Below are 26,175 nucleotides of genomic sequence, written 5' to 3'. Positions count from 1 at the left end.
ATTCTTCACACTAAGAGATTTACTTCATCAGCGTGTTTTGTTTTAGTAAAAATTTATACTTATCAATTAGAATTTTATTATAGATATTTTTCCTCAATTGTCTTAAAATTTTACATATTTTTCATATATAGCAAAAGTTGTTTGCGATGTTTATACAGTTTCTTGACATTATGAAGGTGATTGAAATATGTGAACTTAGTACAGATAATTTGACATTATTTTTGAATTCTGCATGCAAAAACCTATAAGATACAGGTATTCTTTTTCTTAGTGCAAATTTTTTGTTGTCCAGTGTTATTCCTATCATAGTTTATAAATCCAAACATGAAAATGTTACTCAACTTTGAAGTTTTGGAGATAGACGCCCCTTTTTCACGCACACACACACATGCACTTATATAATAATGATGTACACAAATACATGACAGGTATACATAATACTGAAATACGCATAAAGCAAACACATGCAGACAAACATATTACTATAACAAATTTTTAGAAAATAATAAAAACGTACAATCAATGAAGAGACAAAAGAAACAGTAAGATGATACACGTTGATTTGATTAGGTATTTCTGTTTATTTAGAAACCTACAATGAAGAGGTCATTTCACAGACACTAAACTATAAATTTCACAGGGTACAACTTTAAAGTTGACACCACTAAACGCAGAAAATTTTTGTCACGCCATTGGCTAAAAATACACAATTTTTTTTATTTTTAAACCTCTGTAACTTTTACCTCTAATTTTTTTTCTCCACAACATCATACCTTCATAGCAACTAGACTGGAAAACTTTATTATTATAGCCAATTTTCAGATTCTTTACTGTCTTTTAAAAAATGTATATTTTGCAAATGAAAAAAAACTAGATCCAGTTAATCTGACGTTTGGATTAAATAATGATAAAGAACTGAGTTTATCTGCCACACCCACATCTAATGGTTTTAAAATGGTATAGAAGTAATTAAAGTTTATTTTCCTTGCCTAATGGTATAATGATGATCTAGAATTTATTTGTAATCTAAATCACTCATACTGAATAATAAAATAACCATTGTATTACCATTATATTACTCTATCAACCAGAATGTTTTTATACACCATTGGTCACAATGCACTTCCTCACATGGCTCGGCAGGCAGGGCAACATTTGCCATGAACCGAAGGCCAATCTGCCATAGAGTTACCCATTTACAGCTGGGTGAACTAGAGCAATGCAAAATAAAGTGTTTTGCTCAAGTACACAGCACATAGCAAGTCTGGGAATCAAAAGCATAGCTTGCGATTGTGGGAACAATGCCCTAACCTCTAGGGCCATCCATGCACCTTCACACACAAGTGATTTTATTTAATCTCAAAGCCAAGAAAATAATTTGAATCAATATGAAATTAGAAAAAAATAATAAATGCTTTGTTAGTTTTTTTTTTTTTTTTCTTTACTTCTTTTTTTCACACTTTAATTAGAAAAATAGGGGGGAATATATATGAACTTTTCGAAAATCTTAGTTTAATCATCAGATTCAGTGTTATCAATCTTTTGTCTCTTCACACTTCCATTTTGATGTTCAGCAGCCATTCGTATTAGTTGTAACAAGTCATCATTGTCCTCACGTGTAATCAGCTCCATTTCACATGCCTCCTTGAAATTTCTTGCAAACTGTTCACTGTCTACTAAAATAGTAGCTAGGTCAGAAACAGGTATTTTAGTAATTTCCTGATGACAAAAAAAAAAGAGAAATGAAACATAAAGATCATTAACAACTGTTGTTGTAGATGAGTAAGAAACTTAATTTCTGAGATATTTCTCAGTTTCCCTTTCTTATTTCCATTACAAATATTCAGTAACAATGCTATCTTTATGGCATGTTTGGGTTAAAAGAAGAATCTAAGACAGTAGTTTTCAACTGGGGTTCATATAAGAATTTATTTGCAATAAATAGGTTATACTGCGACAAAATATTTAAGCATTTTTTAATACAATTCTAGGTGCAGGCATGGCTGTGTGTTTAGGGAGCTAGCTTCCTAGCTACATGGTTTTGGGTTCAGTCCCACCGTGTGGCACTTTGGGCAAGTGTCTTCTGCTATAGCCCCGGGCCGACCGAAGCTTTGTGATTGAATTTGGTAGGCAGAAGTAACTGCCGTGTGTGTATATGTGTGCGTAGGTGCTTGTGCCTCTCCGAAAGAGAGAGAGGGGGATTTAATCATAAAAATGTAAAAGGAGATTTTAGATGCTGAATGGCCGTCAGGGTCCCTCTTCCCTGAGCAAAATAGGAATCAAAGGAGTTCATAGGTTAAAATGGTTGAGAACCATTCATCTAAGAGGCTACTGATTGGTTCACTACACTGTTGAAATTGGGGAGGTCACAAGGTGCCTCATACACTCAACTTTTGAAAGCTTGTATTCAAAATGATGAAATAATTCCAATTGTAGCTTTTGGAAGTGAGTACATGTTAACAGATGAGTGAGCCAAATAGCCTAACCAATAAACCACAGCAAATATTCACAACAATAAATCTGTAACATCAACAGGAATGTGAATATTCCTGATATCCAGTACGGTCAATTCACAACTCACCTCCAAATGATTGTCAGATAAAGCCAAACATTTGGCTAAGTCAGATTTTATTCCAGATAACAGCAAAAGAAGATCATTAGGTAAAGCCGGTGGTCCATCAGAAACATCATATGAAGCTCTCACTGTAAAAATAAAGTTTATACATGTTTACCTATATATATATATATATGTGTGTGTATACGAATTTTTTGTGTAATGAGATAAAAAAAAACCAAGGCTGTATAGATATTAGAACATTTATAGATAGAAGGTCTTACAGCTGTTTCTAGGATATCAATTGATAATATCCCTTCATCAGAGACGGTGTGAGAGGATAGTTAAGTCATAGTTAGTTTCAATGTGATACAAAATAGAGAGTGAGGTGGAGGAAAGAAAATAGATGCAAGATACGTAGGGATATTGAATTCGTAAATCCGTTTTATAGACATAATGGTATATATGCAATATTCCAATATCCTTTGAGTAAAAGGTGAAAACAACAACGGCGGCGCCGACGAAGACATCGGCAGCAACAGCAACGATGACAGGATCTTTTCGGTTTGAACGGCAGTTTTTCTCTAGCGGTGTCATATGAAATTGTCACCCATAATTATGACCCTAGTATCGATCTATTGCATTTCAATCTGGGTTAGGGTTAGGGGTGGGGAAAGGGTATCTTTTTTGGCGTAACTTCGGTATATGTACCGGAAGTACCGGATACATTTCAAGAAAGTGTTTTTTTTATATATGGGGGGTTAGGGTTAGGAGTGGGAGAAAAGGGTTTCTGTTATCTTCAGAAATGTAAACAAAGTCACGTGTGTACCTATACCGAAGCATCGCCCTTTTTTTAGGGACATTTTCATACGGCACAATGTTTTCACCTCAATAGACGTCATTGATTGGTTGAAATTGCAGAAATTGAAGAAAAAAAACCAACAAATATCTTACAAACTATAGAATTTTCACAATAAAGTCAAGAGAAAAAGATGTTTTATAAACACATTCTACCAGTATACGAAGTTTAAAAGTGTTTAGTTACGTGGAAATTATCTTAAAAAACTGCCGTTCAAACCGAAAAGATCCCGATGACGATATATTTATTTTGGGACTAAAAATTTAATATATGAGTTAAAATTGGAATTATAGCAAGATTTGAATTTAAAAATTATTAAATTATGAAAAAATCTGTTGAGTAAAGGGAGGAGGAGGAGGAGCCTCGTTCTGAGTAATATTTTATGAATGAGCAATCCACGCGCGTTTGGCATTGAATTCCATTCATGTATGTTGTGAACGACAACTAATCACAAGTTGACTAAATTCTAACAGCTATGGAAGTTTCTCAGGAAGATACGGCTTTTCTAGCTACTTTGTATGCAGCATGCGATCTGTTTCTAATGGATGATTGTTATCCTCTCAGAAAAAATAGCTTGTCTGGCAACAGGGATAATAATATGGCGACCTCGTTGCTGGCGACGTTAGCGAGGAAAGGTGAATCGGCGGCAACATCTAACAAACAAAGCAAAGCTCAAGCACGAGGTTCAAGCGAAAGAGATGTGTTATTTAATTTTAGGGACAACCAATTCCGTCAACATTTTCGAATGGATCCGGAAACATTCGAAATACTATGTTCAAACCTATCGCCGCATATCCTGAGAGAGAATCAAACCCGAGGCAGGAAACCAGTTCCGTTGGACAGGAAGGTAAACATACAATAATAACATTAAATAAACAATGTATTTACTACCAACATCTGTGATATAAGTATATCTAGGACGTTATTTTAACATGTGCTTCCTTTTATTTTATATTTCTTAAAACTGCAATGTGTGTGATTTACAGAAGATTTGATTGCTATTTCTAGCAAATCGAGTGACTACGTAGAACCAACGGCGTAAAAATTTACTGAACCAACCTCGTTAATTTGAATATATACCACTATATACTGTCTTAAGTACTTTCGTATTTTAGCATGGAAAATTAAAATGGCAAAAATCACGTAAGGAAATAGACTTCATACATAATTTCATGGTGTTAGTTATAATTTTGGTATTTTGACAATTATTTCTCTGCTGCTTCATTCAGTAAAATGTAGAATAATAAACTGATGTTCAACTCTACAACGACAGTCTCTAAGGAAATAGCAGCTAAGTCTCCCTCAAATCCTGGCTGACTTAACGGAGAACAACATAAAAGTTATTCGTCGTCTGTTGAGTGTATACGAAGACAACACCACAAAACTCGTCATCCCAATGTAACAAATATTTTTAATATTAAAAATTAGATGCTCCTTTAATTTTTCGTCAACAAAACCTAAAGGCAGCAAACTCATAGGTTAATTAAATATTTTGAGGAGATTCATCGTCCGAAAAATGATCTTAATACATCTCGAATCTTTAAAACGTTTAAAGAAAATATTTTATTACGGGTTATTTCTGTTAGATTGCGAAACAAACCTATCTATCTTGGTTTTGTTCTTTCTGTGTAACTTGTAGAAGTATAATGTTAATGCTTTACTTGTTTGTTTTCAGTTAGGATTACAGGTTAATTATTGAAAGGAAGAAGTTAGCCCGTGGCACACAGTCTATGTAGCCATTTTTTAAATGTAAATTATTTTTGACAAAGTAGCTTTGCTGATCCAACACGAGAAAAACAGGACAAGACAGACCTTCCAATTCCTTCAAACTGAGCGCTTTGAGGGGAAATCCCTTCTCGCTTGCTCTCTCATACTGAAGTCTTTCAAAAACAAGTGATCAAACATTCTCAAGAAACTATTGCTAATTGGTGTTCGCCGCTGACTATTTTAAACAGTAGAGTAGCTAAGAACAGGTGAATAATGATACATGATGCATGAAAAGATTCAAGAGTTAGACTTCTCTGAACATCAGTCCAGAGGACAGCATTTGGAGAAAGAAGGACTGGGATTACGTGATTAGTATGGGGTCTGAAGCTGGTACACAAAAAGGGCGATAAAAGGAGCAGAAATTAATGGCTCTGGGATGCCTGTGTGAGACAGTATGAATCCAGCTAGCTCTGAGGATCAGAGGATATTATAGTGTCAGTAGAAAAGATAGAGAGGAGATAGCATATTGAAAGTGTCCAAGGACTAATCAGTAACTTATCTAGCCTGCTTTGCCTCAAAATAAAATGCCACAATGTTAGTTACAGCACTGGTACAAGAGAACAAATGCTATCCCTAAATTCTTTTGTAATTTGGTTTACATTTGCTTAATAATAATGATTGAATATATAGATGAGGACAACATTCTTCATATTAATTGCACAGTTCTAATGGAAAATCAGCACTGAGACATTGGTTTACTAGCATATCGAAGGCAGTTGACACATTCAGCTATTGGAAGGAATAATTTCCATCGTTTTTGTATTATTATTATTATCATCCCATTTTGTTTCCTTTGAAATTAAATGCATGAGCCTGGTGCAGCCTCTGGCTCACCGGTCCTCAGTCAAACCGTCCAACTCATGCCAGCATGGAAAGCGGACGTTAAACGATGATGATGATGACAGGTATTTTGAAGATAAACCCTTTAGCATTCAGATTACTCTGTCAAATGAAATGCTTATTTATTCACATTGCTTTGAATTCATCATGCATTATCTCACAGCTTTGAGATTTCAATGATGTGACTGTTTACTTTTATAATAACATTGTAGGATAGATGCAAGAGGCTGGATCTGGCCAGTTTCAACATAATGTAGCTAGAGAATATATTATAGCTGCTTTAAATGCTAGAGGGTTAACAGAGCTAATCAGTGTTTCTATAATCAAATGGGGGTCATAAATTTTTAGTTGCAAAATTAATTCTTTGTTTTTTGTAATATTTTTTATCAATATCATTATAAAAGGACATGTAAACAGTTTTTGACTTGTCTCCGTATCACTTTATACTACAGACCATCTCCCTGTTATTCTACTGATGACATCCACTCCTTCTTTGCTCTTAGAGCTGAAAGGTTTAAACTTAACACTGTTAATTAATAAAATACTCAGAACACAAATACACTGTTCAGTACTTATGTCACTGAGCTGTAATTAGAATTTCTGAGCCAGCAATTGTTGATTTTCTTTGCTGAGGGCACAATGGTAATGGTTTACAAACTGTGAACCTTCATTTTCACAAATACACATCTTTAAAATACTTTAATTTACAAACCTGTTTTGCCTTAAGAAGAACTGAAAGATGAAACTAATTATTTAAGGAGATAAAGGTATGCTGTTGTCTTAAGGAATAGTTGAAATATTAAAATCTATCTGACCTATGCTTTAAAAAAAAACTACAGATTTCTCAAGCTTTCACATTTTGTATATTGATGTTTAGTCTACATTTTCCTACTTTCATTCTGGATTATTATTTGCTATAAACATTTTACCATTCAGGTGCTGATGTGTTTGCGGTTTCTTGGTGCCAAAGGTGAATCAGTACGTAACATTGCAAAACAATTTCAAGTCTGTGAATCTTCTGCATCAGTTATTCTTGACAGCATAATCAAAGGATTAAACAAACTGAAAACAGTTGTTATCAAATGGCCAAACCAAACCGAGGTTGAAGACATTGTTCAAGGTTTCTACAACATCAGTGCATTTCCAAATGTTCTTGGTATCATGGCTACTACACACATATCAATTCTCAGCCCAAAAGACCACCCTGAAGTATACATCAACCGTAAAAAGACTCATACAATGGTATTACAGACAATCTGTGATCACAACATGAAGTTTACTGATTGTTATACTGGCTGGCCTGGTTCTGTCCATGATTCTGTTGTTTTGTGTGAATCAGATATATTCCATGAAATAGAAAATAATCCAACAAATTTCTTTATTAAAGAAGACATACACTTGCTTGGGGCTGCAGCATATCCACTGAAAAAATGGTTGTTGACCCCTTTCTTAGATGAAACTTGCCTCGTTCCAGATCAGCAAGAGTACAATAAAAGATTAACTGAAACTCGACTGGTTACACAACAAGCTTTTAATCTGCTTCGAGGTCGATGGTGTCGACTACAATTTGTTGGAATGACCCGCACTGCACTCATTCCAAATGTGATAATGGCTTGCTGTGTCTTACATAATTTCTGTCTTAACACTGAAGAAGAGTTTAATGACTTTTTAGAAGAAGACCAACTTCCTTTCGATGATGGTTTTCCCACTCCTGCCAATACCTATGAAGATGATGAAGTCGGTAAGATTAAAAGAGACAATGTACCAACTAAACTGATTTTCAAGAACTTTACAACAGTATTATAACTTCCTATTTATTTTTCCATATTACATCATAGGAGTGATTTCCAGGAGTGAAATCTGCAATGAGAAGTATACTCCAACTCATCTTTGTCATTCTGTACATTGGAAATGGAGTATATTTTAAACAATGTACTCACAAATTTGTTTTTAATTTGTAAAGCTGAACTCTTACACATAAGTTATGGTGCTTTAAGTTAAAATATATATTTTTTACTTTTGCTTTGAAATCGTTGTCCTGATCCAGGTGCTTTATGGTGAACTACGGCTGAAGGTTGTCAGCTACCATTTGCAAAAATAGCAAGCATACACTTATACATACAGACAACTGAAATCAAACATTTCAACTAAATAAAATGATTCCTAGCAATTGTTTTGTCATAAGAGGAATTTATTTAGTTTAAACATTCAGTTTTAGTATTCAAAGAAATGGAACCCAGTTCACTATGAATTTAACCCTTTCATTACTAACCCGGCCAGAACCGGCTCTGGCTCTGTAGTACAAATGTCTTATTTTCATAAGTTTTGCATCAAAATATACCACCAAACATTAGTTGCAATTTATATTCCTAACACTAGCTTAATGATAGCTAAGTTATTTTACTAAATTCTTTGTTATATTTAAAATAATTGAAAGAAACACAGAGCATCTCAACATAAATACAGTAACGAAAGGGTTTAATGAAGATATCAAACAACAGGCATGGTAGCGAAGGCTAAATAATTCCAATCACTAAAAGGGTAGTAATTAACTCATTATCAATGTAGTAAATGTCATCCATTATCAACCAAGTGATGGATGGTCACAGTTGCTATTAGATACATCAACTGTAGATACTAATGCCTTCATTCATATTCAGCTTCCAGACAGGAAACAGATATTGTCAGATGGTGTCCAATACATTCCGTGTTGTGTCTCAAGAGGACTATGATGGTAAGTGGGGGTGTGATGTTAGATGTGAGAGGGCATTGAGAATGATAGGTAAGAGGGATAAGCTGTAGCTGAAGGCAGAAAAGGAGGTGACTGATGAAAATAGTGTGGACAGAGATGATAATGAGAAATGAAAGTGATTACAGCAACTGAGTATTACTACAGATGACGTGGAGGCGCAATGGCCCAGTGGTTAGGGCAGCGGACTCACGGTTTCACTTCCCAGACCGGGCGTTGTGAGTGTTTATTGAGCGAAAACACCTAAAAGCTCCACTAGGCTCCGGCAGGGGATGGTGGTGATCCCTGCTGTACTCTTTCACCACAACTTTCTCTCACTCTTACTTCCTGTTTCTGTTGTACCTGTATTTCAAAGGGCCGGCTTTGTCACTCTCTGTGTCACGCTGAATATCCCCGAGAACTGCGTTAAGGGTACACGTGTCTGTGGAGTGCTCAGCCACTTACACGTTAATTTCACGAGCAGGCTGTTCCGTTGATCGGATCAACCGGAACCCTCGTCGTCGTAACCGACGGAGTGCTTCCATATTACTATAGATAGAGAAATGAGAGGTGTTAGGGGATGAAATGTGGGAAAATGCCTAACAGGGCAGATGGGGGGGGGGGTGGACAGGGTCCTACAAGCAGAAGCATAACCTAAGTAGTTTTAGGATATCATTTCTGTTGTAATGGAGAGGTCTTCTTAAGCATAGCAAATCACCAGTCATCCACTCCATAAGATTCAGCATCTTGAGATAAGCCTTCACTATTTTGTCCCCTGTTTTCCTGGGTCTCCCTCTTCTGCAAATTCCATGCAATTCAATCAACTCAATTCATCTGTTCATCGTCATCATGACAATAGGCATTGAAAAGAATATCAAGTAAAAGTGTCTGATGTCAATCTGCAGTAAAAATCAACTGAAAAATAGTCATCATAATCATTTATTATCATCTGCATTCCATGCTGGCATAGGTTGGATGGTTTGTTAGGATCCAAGCACTGCATTGTGCTCCAGTGTCTGTTTTGGCATGGTTTCTACAGCTGAATACCCTTGCTAACGCCAACCACTTTACAGAGTGTACTGGGTGCTTTTTTTTCATGCCACAAGCACTATTGAGGTCATCATGAAACTCACGAGACTACAAGCTCCAAGGGAGCGGGGGGTGAGTCAGCTTTATGATGGGGCAAAAGTTAAAGCACAAAAGGAGGGGATGAGCAGGTTCTTGTGGAAGAGTTGCATGGTTACACACATTTAGAAAGAGAAATGTGCATGTATATATGTTTTTTAATGTTCAACTCTAAAGATGAGATTAACAGTTAAAAAAATTCTCATGTTAACAGCAGCTCATCTCAGAAATCTTTATATATAAAAGAGAAGTTGTGTGTCTGTCTCCTACGATTTAGATTCCTAACTACTCCCACATTTTGCAGTGCAGTTTAACCAAAATCGGGTATCTTATAGTCGTGATTCATATCGAGCCCTTCTGGGTATTAGCACGTGTCTACGATGAGTCTACGATTAAAAAAAAATTTACCATAATTTTTCCGTATTTTTAATGCATTTTCGCTCGTTTATATAAGGGAAGTAACTCTCTAAAAATGTATTATTAAATCTCAGAACGTAAAAAGCTACAGTAACACCCCCCCCCCTTTGTGGTTAGCCATATTGAGATGGCTATTATACTTTACATCTCTAAAAATGCTTATATAGTTATTTCCCTTACAAACCCGAGCAACGCCAGGTGATACTGCTAGTTTAAGTATAAAATACTTATTATAACAACATGTGAAAAACTTAAGTTTATAAATTTATGCAAACCAGAAAGATTAAATGTAAAATACAATATAATTTCTAATTGACTTGAGAGCCCTGTGATGAAGGTTCTTTTCTAGTTATTGAAACCCTCAAAACATGGATAGATATAAACTGACAAGATTAAAAACAATGTTGTTGCATATGGAAAATATCTGTATATGTGTAGACATTGGTTGCTTCAATATTCTCTACCAGCTTGATAACAGTGTTCTCCTAACACCAACAGAGAAATTGCTACGGTGTTGAGACAAGCCATTTACTCCATTAATGTCACCATGCAAAAAAATAAGTCCAGAACAACTTTTTAAAGGCAATTATCATCATCATCTTCATTATCAACATTTAATGTTCATTTTCCATGCCAGCATGGGTTGGACTGTTTGGCAGGAACTGGCAGGCCCAGGGGCCATACCAGGCTCTATGGTCTGTTTTGGCTTGGTTTCTTCAGCTTGATGCCAACTACGAAATCTCTAAGACATTGTTTTACATGTAGCATCTTGCAACATTGGAATCAATACCAAAAAAATCTCCAACCTGTAGGATTTACAATAGCCTTGAATGCAATGTGGTAGTTTTATACTTGACTCTTCTTGTAAAGGACTTGCCAATAATATAGCTACTACGACTTTACAGAATTATTGATCTGACATTGTACAGAAATATTAGAAAAATATATGCAAAATTTGCTCATGTGTATTCAGGAAGAAACTTTTTTTATACTTTCTTATTTGAAATAACAGTTGTTAATTAAGACGTTCAAGAGAAAACATAAGGTATGTCATTAATGGATACTCACATAAATGGATTGGTGACCATGATTGAAATGATAACAAAATTTGAAGTGTTGTGTCTGAAGAAACAAATTGAAAGTAGTCTTCATCATCAACTTCGGTACCATCTTCATCCAAAACTAATTTTACTTCCGTTGTAGAATCAATACCAAATTCAGCTTTTGCTGGAATTTTTTAAAAAATAAGTAATATTATTAATAATTTATATAATATTGGGTTAAATATTGGTTTCAAATTTTAGCACAAGACCAGTAATTTGGGGGTGAGTATAAGTCGATTATGTTGACCCTTGTGTTCAACTGGTACTTATTTTATCAACGCTGAATGGATGAAAGGCAAAGTGAACCTCATTGGAAGTTGAACTCAATAAAAAGGCAGATGAAATGCTGCTAAGCGTTTTGCCCAGCATGCTAACAACTCTGCCAGATCGCCGCCTCTATTGGGTTAAATATTATTTGTTAACAAATGGTAAAATGCACCAAAACATAATGTATTCTTTCTCTTTCAGAAGTGAAAATTATATTTTCTTCCTTTACCCTTTAAGCATTCAGATCACCCAGTCAGTTGTAAAGCTTATTTATTCACATCATTTTACATTTATCATTCATTATCTTGCTGTGACTGTGTACTTTTAGATTGACATTGTAGGGTAAGTGTGAGAAGCCAGATTTGTCTTGTCTGAACATAAAACAGGTACAATAATTGAGCTTGATATGGTCGGTTTAAAAGAGACAACAGCAAACAAAATAACCAATGGAAAGGGCCTCTATGCAGCCGAAGGAACATGCACCTTTACACAATGATATTCAATATGTTAAGCACTTAACACACTGCCCACTTTAATAACCCTGTATGAATGGTCACTAACATGCTCCACTTTCATATTATTTCATGGTCGGTTGTCAACACACTGCCAACTTGAATACCACTACATGGTCCTTGGATACTTTAGGTATAATTTACTTTGCTACAAACATTTGAACTATATTCTCCATTCTTTCCCTGCCCCACAGGTGTTCAGAATGTGTATCATTCCCAGCATTCTCACCTGTCTGAAAAGCCTGCTCTCAGAACCTAATTAATTCGTTCAAATGGTAAACTGGTAAATCACATCAAATTTAGAGTAACAGATAATACTAAAAATTTAGCATATTGTCCCACATAGATTCCAAATAGAAATAGAATTTAATCAACATTTTTAATTTACAAATAGCAAGATATACATGTTTTAGAAAATGTTATAAAAATACATTAATAGGCTACAAGGAACTTAACAGACACTAAGGAATTATCAATAACAAGAAAAAAATGAAAAATTGATAAGGAGAAAAACCATAAATAAGAAGACTTAGATGTAATACACAAGAAAAAAGATACAGGTGCAAACGTGGCTGTATAATAAGTTTGCTTCCCAACCACATGGTTCTGGGTTCAGTCCCACTGCATCGCACCTTGGTCAAGTGCCTTCAACTATAGCCTTGTGGGTGGATTTGGAAGATGGAAACTGAAAGAAGCTTCCCATATATATGTGTGTGACTTGTATCAGTGTATGTCCCTCACCACTGCTTGACAACTAGTGGTGTTGTGTTTACATTCTTGTAACTGAGTGGTTCAGCAGAAGAAACCAATAGAATAAGTAAGTATCAAGTAAAGTAAAAAAAACTACTGGTGGTGCCCCGACATGGCCACAGTCTAATGACTGAAACAAGTAAAAGATATGTATGGAGGATTACAGGGTAAAGAAATATTAAGTGATCCAAACGAAAAGTATGTGGAAGGAAGACAGAAAGTGGTGAAAAATGATGCTTTGTCTCTCATAAAGATGACAAAGGACTGCAACAAGTGATGAGATAGAAAAGAGTTATGCAAGCATGGAAAAACAACAGTGGCAGCTACTATTAAAATTATGCCAGATTTTCACGAAAATCAAGATATTAAAAAATGCATAATGTTCCATAAGATCTACTCTTGAGCAGTTTGTCAGAGTTAATGGAAATACTCAGCTTTTTGTGAAGTTAATAATGGTTAATGCTTTTGTTACAAATACCAGGAGAAAGGAATACTGTTCTGGAAAGGAAGATTTAAGCAAGGGTATTTTTGTTTTTTTTTATGGCTTAATCAGAGGAAGAAAGGCAGTGGCCATGGCCTTTGTTAGGGTCTCTGAGACTAGTGGAAGCACTCCGTCGGTTACGACGATGAGGGTTCCGGTTGACTCGAATCAACGGAACAGCCTGCTCGTGAAATTAACGTGTAAGTGGCTGAGCACTCCACAGACACGTGCACCCTTAATGTAGTTCTCGGGGATATTCAGCGTGACACAGAGAGTGACAAGGCTGGCCCCTTGAAATACAGGTACAACAGAAACAGGAAGTAAGAGTGAGAGAAAGTTGTAGTGAAAGAGTACAGCAGGGATCACCACCATCCCCTGCCGGAGCCTCATGGAGCTTTTAGGTGTTTTCGCTCAATAAACACTCACAACGCCCGGTCTGGGAATCGAAACCACGATCCTACGACCGCGAGTCTGCTGCCCTAACCACTGGGCCATTGTGACTCCACCTCTGAGACTAGTAAGAGGTGTGAGTGGTGGTAATCTTCACACTGGAGAATACTTACAACAGAGTGGACTCTGCTAAAGCGACTGGTTGTGTTAACCTTTTAGCATTCAAACTGACCATATCCAGCCTAAATATTCTACCTGTTTTATGTTCAAACCAGCTGGATCTAGCCTCTCACACTTACCCTACAATGTCATTCTAAAAGCAAGCAATCAAATCGTGAAAATCTCATAGCTACAACATAATGTGGGATTCATTCAAAACAATGTAAATAAGCACATATTTGACAGAATAATCTGAATGTTAAAGGGTTTAAAGTGGGCCCCAACAGATTAAGTCTAAAGTTGATGGTGATGGAGGTGAGACAATAGAAATAAGAGGAAGGTTAAATCAATATGATATATAGTCAACTAGTAGCGAAAAACAAATAATGGGACAGCAGTAAGAGAAAGGAAATTATAGGTAAGTGGTTAGCATTAGTAACTAAATGTGTGTGTGTATATGTATGCCATCATCACACTCACCATTTAATGTCCACTTTTCCATGCTTGCATGGGTCAGACAAAATTTATTGAAAGATTTTCTATGGCCAGATGCCCTTCCTGTTGCCAATTCTTACATATTTCCTAGTAAGGTAATACTTTACCATGGAAGACTGAAAATGGACATCACCTGCATCTGCCATGTGTCATACACAATTATTTGTTGCAGTACTGCATAAGATCAGTAACTGTTTAAAACTGCAATATTTTCTGCTGTTGCCAGTATTATAGGTATTCATACATATCAAACCCAGTGCAAGAAGTTTCATATTCTTCAAGAACAGACAGTATAGAGCTGATAAAGATTCATTTTAAATGTTAATTTCTATGTGATCTAAGATGTCCAATTAATATGTCAAACTAGAATTTTCTTTCATTAACTTTGAGTTTTGATAAAAGATTAATGACATTCGTGTAAAATATATGATTTGTATGTGATCTTTTTTAAATAGACTTTAAAGGAATGTCCAATACAGTAAAGCAGTTCTGATTTGCAAATACTGAATGTCAGTGATAAAATATGGACCACTAATCCCTCAGCAAATTGTGGAAACATCCTTACTTTCTTACCTTATCAAACCTCATCCTTCTACATAGTCAACAAGCCTTTAAGAAATATGTATATCATTTAAGGGTCTTAGTACAAGTTATAATGACAATACAGCAATATCACTTTCAAATATGATTTAGAGATATCAAGATAAGAGTGCAATTTGTGATGTCAGTGTCACTTATCAACAAGAGACCCCCCCCCCCCCCCGTGGCTGTTCAATCTATTAGAAATAACTACAAAATTGATAGAATTATCAGAACAATGGAAAACTTGATTGCAAGTCTGTTCAGCCAGAGCTAACTTGAAGCAAAATAAATTAGAAGTTAAGTTGGATTTTAACAAATTTCAATAACAATCCTATCTTCAAAAAAAAAGTCATAATTTACCTTTAATGAGCAAATCTTCCAGACTTTCTGCTTTCACTTCCTTTTGAACATTATGTTGTGTGTTCCAGACTTTGTATTCTTTATAAAATGACATGGTCTTCAGTTATTAAACAGCTCTAAAGTATAAATAAAGTACAACAACAAATAAACCTACATATCATTTGATAATGTTGTTGTTGATTACATTTATTTAAATAGCTACCCCCAAATACTGTTGCTCTTGTTATATCTATTTAAGGAGGTACCTCATATGATATGAATCTTCACTACATGCTGGAGTGTGCAGTAAAGATCCTCAACTAGACACAGACCTTGTATATCTGGAAAAGGTTTGCGCTTCTGCAACAGAATTAACAGATTTATAACAGATTTTAGTCCTTGGGTGGTAACTTTTATTTCCTATTTGCTTACCCCTAGAAAGTATTAAAAAATGGCTAATATTTCCTTCAAACTTTGCTTTTCTTACATTTATGCAAACCCCAAAGAATACCCTCTCAATACATGGCTATGATGCTCCCCCACTACTCCTGCTCATGATCAGAGATGCACATATTGTCAGCCACTAAGGGACATGCTCAATTGGTTAAGGTCAAGCAAATCTGTGGTATTGAACTGAATATTTGCTATAACAATATTTCTGCTTCAGCAACTCATCAATGAATGTCTTAAATGTAATGAAAAATAGGTCAGTTTCAAAACACTGAAATCCAGGTCACAAAAGCAAAGTTTGAAGGGAGTAGTAGTCATTTCCTTTGATTTCTAGATAGAAACAAATAGGAAATAATGCTTACTAACAAAAGACAATGTTATACATGTGCTATATGTTACCTAGCTTACAGTTAATCTAAGGCTACAGAACGATTGAGGAAACCTCTACTTGCTTGGTCCCAACCAGTTAGAAATAGTAACCAAATCTCTCTGTATCCAGTCCCTACTGTATTGCAAAAGGAAAAACACATTGAGTAATCACATGCACACATAGTAAAAATGATGAGATGGTTGCCATTGCTGGAATATAGGTTTGTTTAAGGTCTGAGGTATACAACATTAAGCAATGTGGATTGCTGAATGCCATGACCATCAGTAACAGAATATGTACCACTCATCCCTCAGCTAACTGTCAAAACATCCTTACTTCCCTATTTTACCAAACCATCTCTTTCTATATGGTCAGCAAGCTTAGTAAAAATATCAGCCAAATCTCCTACAAACCAAATTCTGCAGTTTAAAAAAGGATATATAATATATAATGAAATTATTGTATACAGTGCTCAGATGCACCACAACTTGTCAGAAAGTGCATATAAAGTACATGCAGTAATGTAGAAATATCTGGAAAGCGAACAATGTATGAGTCAGATACATGCTCGTGTGTGTATGGAGGGGAGAAAATCAAGTGTAGTGTTGGCGAATCTCAGGAAGCATGGAAGTTTTGAAGGATGCAGTGCTCCGACAACTAACAACTGATGCCGGCAGTTTGTTCCATGCTTCAGCAACTCTGAGCGTGAAAAAATGTTTCCTGAAGTCATGACTAGATAATGTTGTCTAAAAGAATAAAAAGACAGAATGGTCATGGCTGGAACATTTTTCATCATAGATCCACTTGTTCAGGGCTGTCCTGGAGCTAAAATACAACCATCTTTCTTAAGAAATTAAAACAACTCATGATATCTGGATTTAAGGAGTAGTAATCTCACTTCTATAATTCACTGCTTATTATCAAGAACGCTAGCCTGGTTTGTCAGTAGTCTGAGTTCAAACCCAGTTAAGGTTGATTTTTTTTTTACTGTTCTTTATACTGAATTTAATAATTAAGATTAAAGGCAGAATTCTGGTTTAACCCCATATAGCTCCGTTAATTTTTTTATTTTTTGGAATTTTCAGGAAATTGCCAGTTTTTCTTCTACACACAGGAATTGATATAATTATGAAAAAGAAATGTTTTCTTAAATTTTGTGTACCCCCACCCCATAAATCCAAATATTTCCTCTCTTTTTTTTAATTCTTTTTAAATCATAGTTTAAAATACAGACAGTCCAAATTTTTTTGCCTAAATCCCAGCAATGGATCACCCTTGGGTGCATCATCATTCCATAGAATGTGTTTATGGGGAGAAAAATATAGAAAAACATACATACATGTCAGAGTGACAAAAGAACGTGAACAGTATCAGGTGGTCATGGGATGTGTTAAAAACACCAGCTAAATCGCCCTTAAATAGCACGTTTTCCTGAAAGTTATGAGGGAAAAGTTTTGTCTTGGTGATCGGGAGTTCAAGTAAACATTAAACCGGGGTGCTTAAACAAGAATTCCGCCAGATTAAGTTTTACCTTATCTGATAAATAAACACATGAACTCGCAATTTATAAAGTTGCTATTATGTAAAAGTGTCGTAAGTCCAAAACGTTGCTTTTTCAGAAAACAAAAAAATAGTTATGGATATGTACTTGCATAGAAAGTGACTGGATCTGAGATCGTATGCTGAAACAAAAACAATTGCAGCGGGATGTTTATAAGTCTATTTAAGAACACGTGTCAAAATATTTTCGTCGCTTTGAAACCGCGACCTGTTCACTGACAAAACTTCGTGCTGCATAGTTTCACTATTACATTTTTTTTTTTTTTTTAACATTAGCAACAGTTTCAGCTTAACAATAATACTTTGTTGGATGCATAAAATCGTAACTCCATACATGTATGATATTTTCAGTCAGAAGTATTTTTGCAAAACTATCGTACGTGGAACTTACTACACTTGGACAATTTTCATATCTTAGCATCTGAAGCAGCTAGAGAAACGATAGTTTGGCCAAAAGAACTAGTTATTGCAAGCAAAATTAAATATTGAAAAAAAAAAAAAAAAAAACCGCAATAGGCGCAGGAGTGGTTGTGTGGTAAGTAACTTGCTAACCAACCACATGGTTCTGGATTCAGTCCCACTGCGTGGCATCTTGGGCAAGTGTCTTCTGCTATAGCCCCGGGCCGACCAATGCCTTGTGAGTAGATATGGTAGACGGAAACTGAAAGAAGCCTGTCGTATATATGTTTGTGTGTCTGTGTCATTGATTGACAATCGATGTTGGTGTGTTTACGTCCCCGTCACTTAGCGGTTCGGCAAAAGAGACCGATAGAATAAGTACTGGGCTTACAAAAAAGAATAACTCCTGGGGTCGATTTGCTCGACTAAAGGTGGTGCTCCAGCATGGCCGCAGTCAATTGACTGAAACAAGTAAAAGAGTAGGCCAAATTTGGACAAACGACAGTTTAACATAATAGAAACGTTAGCTACTTTTTCTCGCTGTAAAATTAGTCCCACGGGGGTGTTTTTCGGCAGCTTAGGATAAGGGTTGAACAGGTCGCCTTCAACGTTTTTAAACAATTCATCAGAATGGTTCACCTCCCTACTACTGAGATGGCGATAAAGTAATGGAAGATTACTTATTGATAACTAAACTTGTAATAGACACATCGTTCTCATATTTGGGATAACGTACCGACCATAATCAATAGAGAACCAATACAGTATACCAACCATTGTGTAAATAAGTTGTGACTGGACACACAAGTTGTTTACCTTTTGATAAGGAGACTTCCGCTAATTTGTCGTTGGTAAGAGAGAAGAGGAGCGTATTCCCATGAATTGTTTAATAATGAAACTCACCAGTTCTTTCCTTACCAGAGAGACTGCCAAAAGGGTCCACGTGAAACTTAATGCATAAATATTTAACGAACCAACAAAGGAAACACTTCTACATACAATTTCTCGACATGCTAAAAGCAGCAATCAAATTGCCTAGTATCTGACTAACGTCTTTTTAAAAAGAGGATTAATACATTAGGATGTATTCATCCTAGATACTCCTAGAAATATAGGATAATTTGCGTTGGAATGCCTTCATTAAGGGTGTGATCGAATGTGTTTGAACTTGAACGAAACCATGTATCGTTTCTTGCGTAATCAAATGTGTGTCGTTGAGGAGGAAGTAACAACGGACGATAAAACTAAATTTGATATTTGTGTTTTTAAATTGGGACATGATGAAATTGCAAACTTTATACTCAGCGGTAGGTAGCAACTAAATCTCCTGCGAACTATATCTTACACCACTGCAGACAATATTTCGATAATCTTATAATGTTCAATGTTTTTTTGTTTTTTTTTTAATAAATAAATAAATAGTAAATACCTAAAGTTTTGTTGACAGCATTTTTTATGAACCTAGGAAATCCAACAACGGAGCAAGAACAGTAACTCTTGCAAAATAATAAATTAAAGAGCGATAACTCGAAGTGCCTTAATGTTTTTGGTGGTTGGATGAAAAAATGTGCAATTAAAATAATGATTAATGATAAAGAAGGATTTAACTCATTATGAATAATTAAACAAAGAAATAACGGATCTTTTCCTTTTGAACGGCACTTTTCAACACAATTTCTAGTTAACTAAACACTTTTAAACTTCGTTAACTAAACACTTTTAAACATCATTTTTTTCTTGGCTTTATTGAGAAAATTCTATATGTTGTAACATATTTCGTCTTTAATTTCGAGCATTTCGGCAATTTTAACCAATCGCTGACCTCCATTTAGGTAAACAACATTCCATGCTGTATGAATATGTCCCTCCTTTAAGAAACAGATTGGGTTTATTTACATTTGTGAAGAAAAAAGATACCCTTATCCTAACCCTAACCCTAACTCACCCTAACTCTAACCCTAAATCTAAAATAGATTGAAATGCAATAGATCGATACTAGGGCCATAATTATGGGTGACATTTTCATTTGACACTGCTAGAAAAAAATCCCATTTTCCATAGCAGTGTCGTATGAAATTGTCACCCATAATTATAACCCTAGTATCGATCTATTGCATTTCAATCTATTTTAGATTTAGGGTTAGGGGTGGGGGAAGGGTATCTTTTTTTCTTCACAAATGTAAATAAACCCAATCTGTTTCTTAAACGAGGGACATATTCATACAGCACGGAATGATGTTTACCTAAATGGTCAGCAATTGGTTACAATTGCCGAAATGCTCAAAATTAAAGACGAAATATGTTACAACATATAGAATTTTCTCAATAAAGCCAAGAAAAAATGACGTTTTATAAACACATTCTACCAGTATACGAAGTTTTAAAGTGTTTAGTTAACTAGAAATTATGTTACAAAGTGCTGTTCAAAAGGAAAAGATCCGAAATAACTATATAGGCACAGGTGGAGCTGTGTGGTAGGAAGTTCGCTTTGCAACTACATGGTCCTGGCTTCTGCAGGACCGCTGAGTTGTGCCTTCGACAAGTGTCTTCTTACTATAGCCGTGTGTCAGCCAAAGATTTATGGGTGGATTTGGTAGACAGAAACTGAAAGAAGACTGTTATATATATATATACTCTTTTACTTTTTACTTGTTTCAGTCATTTGACTGCAGCCATGCTGGAGCACCACCTTTAGTCGAGCAAATCGACCCCAGGACTTATTCTTTGTAAGCCTAGTACTTATTCTCTGTCTCTTTTGCCGAATCGCAAAGTTACGGGGATGTAAACACACCAGCATCGATTGTCAAGCAATGTTGGTGGGGGAATGCAAACACAGACACACAAACAGGATCTTTTCCTTTTGAACGGCAATTTTCAACACAATTTCTAGTTAACTAAACACTTTTAAACTTCGTATACTGGTAGAATGTTCAAAATAAAACATTTTTTTCTCTTGGCTTTCTTGAGAAAATTGTAATTTGTAAGTTTAACATAGTTTAATTTTTCGTATTTTAACCAATCAATGGCCTCTATTGATGTAAAGTCATTTGCTGCGTCTAAAACTGAGACAACATCCTGTCACTAACCCTAAATTTTAGCCTTTCGTTTTTTTTTCTTAATTGTTAAATTAATTTAATTGTTACGCGTGTATCTAAAATTATTCGCTTTGTTTTTGTTTTGAGTTTTTGCTTTCGTTTTTTTTTTCTTAATTGTTAAATTAATTTAAGGATAACAATTGAGAAAAAAAAAAGGCTAAAATTTAGGGTTAGGGTTAGTGACAGGATGTTGTCTCAGTTTTAGACGCAGCAAATGATTTTAGCTCAATAGAGGCCATCGATTGGTTAAAATTCGAAAAATTAAACTACATTAAACTTACAAATTACAATTTTCTCAAGAAAGCCAAGAAAAAAAATGTTTTATTTTGACACATTCAACCAGTATACAAAGTTTAAAAGTGTTTAGTTAACTAGAAATTGTGTTGAAAACTGCCGTTCAAAAGGAAAAGATCCCACAAACATATACACACACACACATATATATATATACATATATATATATATATATATAAAAACACATACGACGGGCTTCTTTCAGTTTTCGTCTACCAAATCCACTCACAAGGCTTTGGTCGGCCGAAGCTATAGTAGAAGATTCTTGCCCAAGGTGCCACGCAGTGGTACTGAACCTGGATCCATGTGGTTCGTAAGCAAGCTACTTACCACATAGCCACTCCTACGCATATATATATATATATATATATATATATATATATATATAATATATATATATATATAATATAATATATATATATATATATATATATATATATATATATATACATACATATATATAATATTTATTTATACAATCCGAGTTAACAGTTCCTTAGTAGATAAGCAATTAGAAGCATGAAAACAGGGAAAGCCCCAGGCCCATCAGGAATTACTGCAGAGATGCTCAAAATATCTGGTGGTGTCGGCTATAGCTTAGTCACCCGTATAGTTAACCAGGTGATACACGAGGGGGTCATACCCAATGACTGGTGTAGCAGCATAATAGTCAACTGCTACAAAGGTAAAGGCGACGCCCTAGAGACAAATAACTACAGGGGCATCAAGCTGCTGGATCAGGTAATGAAGGTTACGGAGAGGGTTGTAGCCCAACTAATTAGAGAGAGAGTTAGCTTAGATGATATGCAGTTTGGGTTCGTGCCAGGGAAAAGTACTACTGATGCTATATTCCTGGTAAGACAGCTGCAGGAGAAATACCTAGCCAAAGATAAGCCCTTGTACCTGGCTTTTGTTGACTTGGAGAAAGCCTTTGACAGGGTCCCCCGATCCCTTATCTGGTGGTCAATGAGGAAACTAGGGATAGAAGAATGGTTGGTGAGAGCTGTGCAAGCCATGTACAGAGACGCTGCTAGTAAGGTGAGGGTTGGCAACGAGTACAGTGAAGAATTCGGGTAGAGGTTGGGGTCCACCAAGGTTCAGTCCTCAGTCCCCTCCTATTTATCATAGTCCTCCAGGCAAAACGGAGGAATTCAAGACAGGTTGCCCCTGGGAGCTCCTCTATGCTGATGACCTTGCTCTAATTGCTGAGTCACTATCAGAACTGGAGGAGAAGTTTCAGGTGTGGAAACAAGGATTAGAATCGAAGGGCCTTAGAATCAACCTAGCCAAAACCAAAGTCCTAATAAGTAGGAAGGTAGATCAATCACAAACGCCTTCAGGTAGATGGCCCTGCTCGATCTGTAAAAAAGGTGTAGGTAGAAACTCTATAAGATGCACCAAGTGTAAGCTATGGACACATAAGAGGTGCAGCAATGTCAAAGGAAGGCTAACTAGGAAAATAGTTTTTGTCTGTGGCAAATGCTCAGGAGCAATAAACACTGGAAATGTGCAGAGACCAACTTCTGCCACGTTCCAGGGAGACAAACTAGAAGTAGTTGATAGCTTCCGCTACCTAGGAGACCAAGTCAGTAGCGGGGGTGGGGTGTGCTGAAAGTGTAACTGCTAGAGTAAGAATAGCCTGGGCAAAGTTTAGAGAGCTCTTACCCCTGCTGGTGACAAAAGGCCTCTCGCTCAGAGTAAAAGGCAGACTGTATGATGCATGTGTACGTACAGCCATGCTACATGGTAGTGAAACATGGGCCGTGACTGCTGAGGATATGCGTAAGCTCGCAAGAAATGAAGCCAGTATGCTCCGATGGATGTGTAATGTCAGTGTTCATAATCGTCAGAGTGTAAGTTCCTTGAGAGAAAAGCTGAACCTAAGAAGCGTCAGTTGTGGCGTGCAAGAGAGACGGCTGCGCTGGTATGGTCATGTGACGAGAAAGGCTGAAGATAGCTGTGTGCAAAAGTGCTACACCCTAGCAGTTGAGGGAACCTGTGGAAGAGGTAGACCCAGGAAAACCTGGGACGAGGTGGTGAAGCACGACCTTCGAACTTTAGGTCTCACTAAGGAAATGTCTAGAGACCGAGACCTATGGAAGCATGCTGTGCGCGAGAAGACCCGGCAAGACTAGTCAGGCCATAACCCGTGGACCCTACCTGGGACGTAGTCAGTCCTCCTGTGCATACCTTCCTTCTTGTGACACTTATGAAGACCTGTTGAGGCAAGTGAAAATCAAATCAAAACAAATCAAAATAGATGAACATCAGTGGAATTGTATCTTTGTGGTACCAGTGCCGGTGGCACACAAGAAACCACCCAAACGTGGCCGTAGCCAGTACCGCATCGACTGGCCTCCGTGCTGTGGGCACAACAAACACCATCCGATCGTGGCCGTTCGCCAGCCTCATCTGGCACCTGTGCCGGTGGCACATAAAGACACCATCCGAAGACCCGGCGACGTAGTCAGTCCACCTGTGCATACCTTCCCTCTTATGACACTTGTGAAGACCTGTTGAGGCAAGTGTGTGACACTTGTGAAGACCTGTTGAGGCAGAGGCAAGTGTGTGACACTTGTGGAGACCTGTTGAGGCAAGTGTGTGACCCTTGTGAAGACCTGTTGAGGCAAGTGAAAATCAAAACAAATCAAAATAGATGAACATCAATGGAATTTGTATCTTTGTGGTTCCAAGTACCGGTGGCACACAAGAAAAGTACCGCATCGACTGGCCTCCGTGCTGTGGGCACAACAAACACCATCTGATCATGGCCATTCGCCAGCCTCATCTGGCACCTGTGTCGGTGGCACATAAAAACACCATCCGAAGACCCGGCGACGTAGTCAGTCCACCTGTGCATACCTTCCCTCTTATGACACTTGTGAAGACCTGTTGAGGCAAGTGTGTGTGACACTTGTGAAGACCTGTTGAGGCAGAGGCAAGTGTGTGACACTTGTGAAGACCTGTTGAGGCAGAGGCAAGTGTGTGACACTTGTGGAGACCTGTTGAGGCAAGTGTGTGACACGTGTGACACTTGTGAAGACCTGTTGAGGCAAGTGAAAATCAAACCAAATCAAAATAGATGAACATCAATGGAATTTGTATCTTTGTGGTTCCAGTACCGGTGGCACACAAGAAAACCATCTGATCGTGGCCGTTCGCCAGCCACATCTGGCACCTGTGTCGGTGGCACATAAAAACACCATCCGAAGACCCGGCGACGTAGTCAGTCCACCTGTGCATACCTTCCTACTTATGACACTTGTGTAGACCTGTTGAGGCAAGTGAAAATCAAAAAATCAAAATCAAATCAAATCAAATCAAACCAAATCAAAATAGATGAACATCAATGGAATTTGTATCTTTGTGGTACCAGTACCGGTGGCACACAAGAAAACCATCCGAACGTGGCCGTAGCCAGTACCGCATCGACTGGCCTCTGTGATGTGGGCACATAACAAACACCATCCGATCGTGGCCGTCCGCCAGCCTCATCTGGCACCTGTGTCAGTGGCACATAAAAACACCAACCGAAGACCCGGCAAGACTAGTCAGGCCATAACCCGTGGCCCCTACTGGGACGTAGTCAGTCCACCTGTGCATACCTTCCTTCCTTCTTGTGACACTTGTGAAGACCTGTGAAGACCTGTTGAGGCAAGTGAAAATCAAATCAAATCAAATCAAAATAGATGAACATCAATGGAATTTTATCTTTGTGGTACCAGTGCCGGTGGCACACAAGAAAACCATCCGAACGTGGCCGTAGCCAGTACCGCATCGGTGGCACACAAGAAAACCATCCGAACGTGGCCGTAGCCAGTACCGCATCGACTGGCCTCCGTGCTGTGGGCACGCAACAAACACCATCCGATCGTGGCCGTTCGCCAGCCTCATCTGGCACCTGAGTCGGTGGCACATAAAAACACCATCCGAAGACCCGGCAAGACTAGTCAGGCCATAACCCGTGGCCCCTACCTGGGACGTAGTCAGTCCACCTGTGCATACCTTCCTTCTTGTGACACTTGTGAAGACCTGTTGAGGCAAGTGAAAATCAAATCAAATCAAAACAAATCAAAATAGATGAACATCAATGGAATTTGTATCTTTGTGGTACCAGTGCCGGTGGCACACAAGAAAATCATCCGAACGTGGCCGTAGCCAGTACCGCATAGATGGCCTCCGTGCTTTGGGGACGTAACAAACACCATACGATCGTGGCCGTCCGCAGCCTCATGGCACTGTGTCTGGTGGCACATAAAAACACCATCCGAGCGTGGCCGTCTGCCAGCCTCGTCTGGCACCTGTGTCGGTGGCACATAAAAACACCATCGAGCGTGGCCGTTCGCCAGCCTCGTCTGGCACCTGTGTCGGTGGCACATAAAATCACCCACTACACTCTCGGAGTGGTTGGCGTTAGGAAGGGCATCCAGCTGTAGAAACACTGCCAGATCTGACTGGCCTGGTGCAGCCTTCGGGCTCCCCAGACCCCAGTTGAACCGTCCAACCCATGCTAGCATGGAAAACGGACGCTAAATGATGATGATATATATAAATATATATATATATATATATGTATGTATATGTATGTATATATATGAATGTATATATATGTATATATATATATATATATATATATATG

General features: G+C 37.3%; 2 protein-coding genes and 1 long non-coding RNA gene across 5 annotated transcripts; 1 reads left to right on the top strand and 2 right to left on the bottom strand.

The window, feature by feature from the left end:
* Positions 1 to 1,398: 1,398 nt before the first annotated feature.
* On the bottom strand, positions 1,399 to 19,730 carry LOC115213005 (DNA fragmentation factor subunit alpha). 3 transcript variants are annotated; one of them, XM_029781902.2, is made up of 5 exons: positions 19,577 to 19,730; positions 15,390 to 15,505; positions 11,359 to 11,517; positions 2,582 to 2,703; positions 1,399 to 1,719 (listed from the first exon to the last, which is right to left on the bottom strand). In XM_029781902.2, the coding sequence occupies exons 2-5, from the start codon at positions 15,481 to 15,483 to the stop codon at positions 1,513 to 1,515; spliced, it is 582 nt and encodes a 193-aa protein (XP_029637762.1). In that variant the 5' UTR covers positions 15,484 to 15,505; positions 19,577 to 19,730; the 3' UTR covers positions 1,399 to 1,512. The 3 variants fall into 3 exon arrangements, with proteins under 3 accessions (XP_029637762.1, XP_036360044.1, XP_036360045.1); XM_036504151.1 differs by having other exon boundaries at positions 15,390 to 15,512; positions 19,584 to 19,637; XM_036504152.1 differs by lacking the exon at positions 19,577 to 19,730 and adding an exon at positions 19,051 to 19,074.
* Positions 3,770 to 8,190, top strand: LOC115213004 (protein ALP1-like). The gene is made up of 2 exons (XM_029781901.2): positions 3,770 to 4,260; positions 6,957 to 8,190. Exons 1-2 carry the CDS (start codon positions 3,889 to 3,891, stop codon positions 7,824 to 7,826), a joined length of 1,242 nt encoding a protein of 413 aa, XP_029637761.1. The 5' UTR covers positions 3,770 to 3,888; the 3' UTR covers positions 7,827 to 8,190.
* On the bottom strand, positions 13,454 to 14,073 carry LOC118763995. The gene is made up of 2 exons (XR_004999770.1): positions 13,910 to 14,073; positions 13,454 to 13,511 (listed from the first exon to the last, which is right to left on the bottom strand). It is a non-coding gene; the product is annotated as an uncharacterized LOC118763995 (long non-coding RNA).
* Positions 19,731 to 26,175: the final 6,445 nt, after the last annotated feature.

This window comes from Octopus sinensis, linkage group LG6 (assembly GCF_006345805.1).
Source record: "Octopus sinensis linkage group LG6, ASM634580v1, whole genome shotgun sequence".
In the NCBI taxonomy this organism is placed as follows: domain Eukaryota; kingdom Metazoa; phylum Mollusca; class Cephalopoda; order Octopoda; family Octopodidae; genus Octopus; species Octopus sinensis.
The sequence above is the reverse complement of the archived record's forward strand: the minus strand, read 5'-3'. Positions and strand labels throughout refer to the sequence as shown.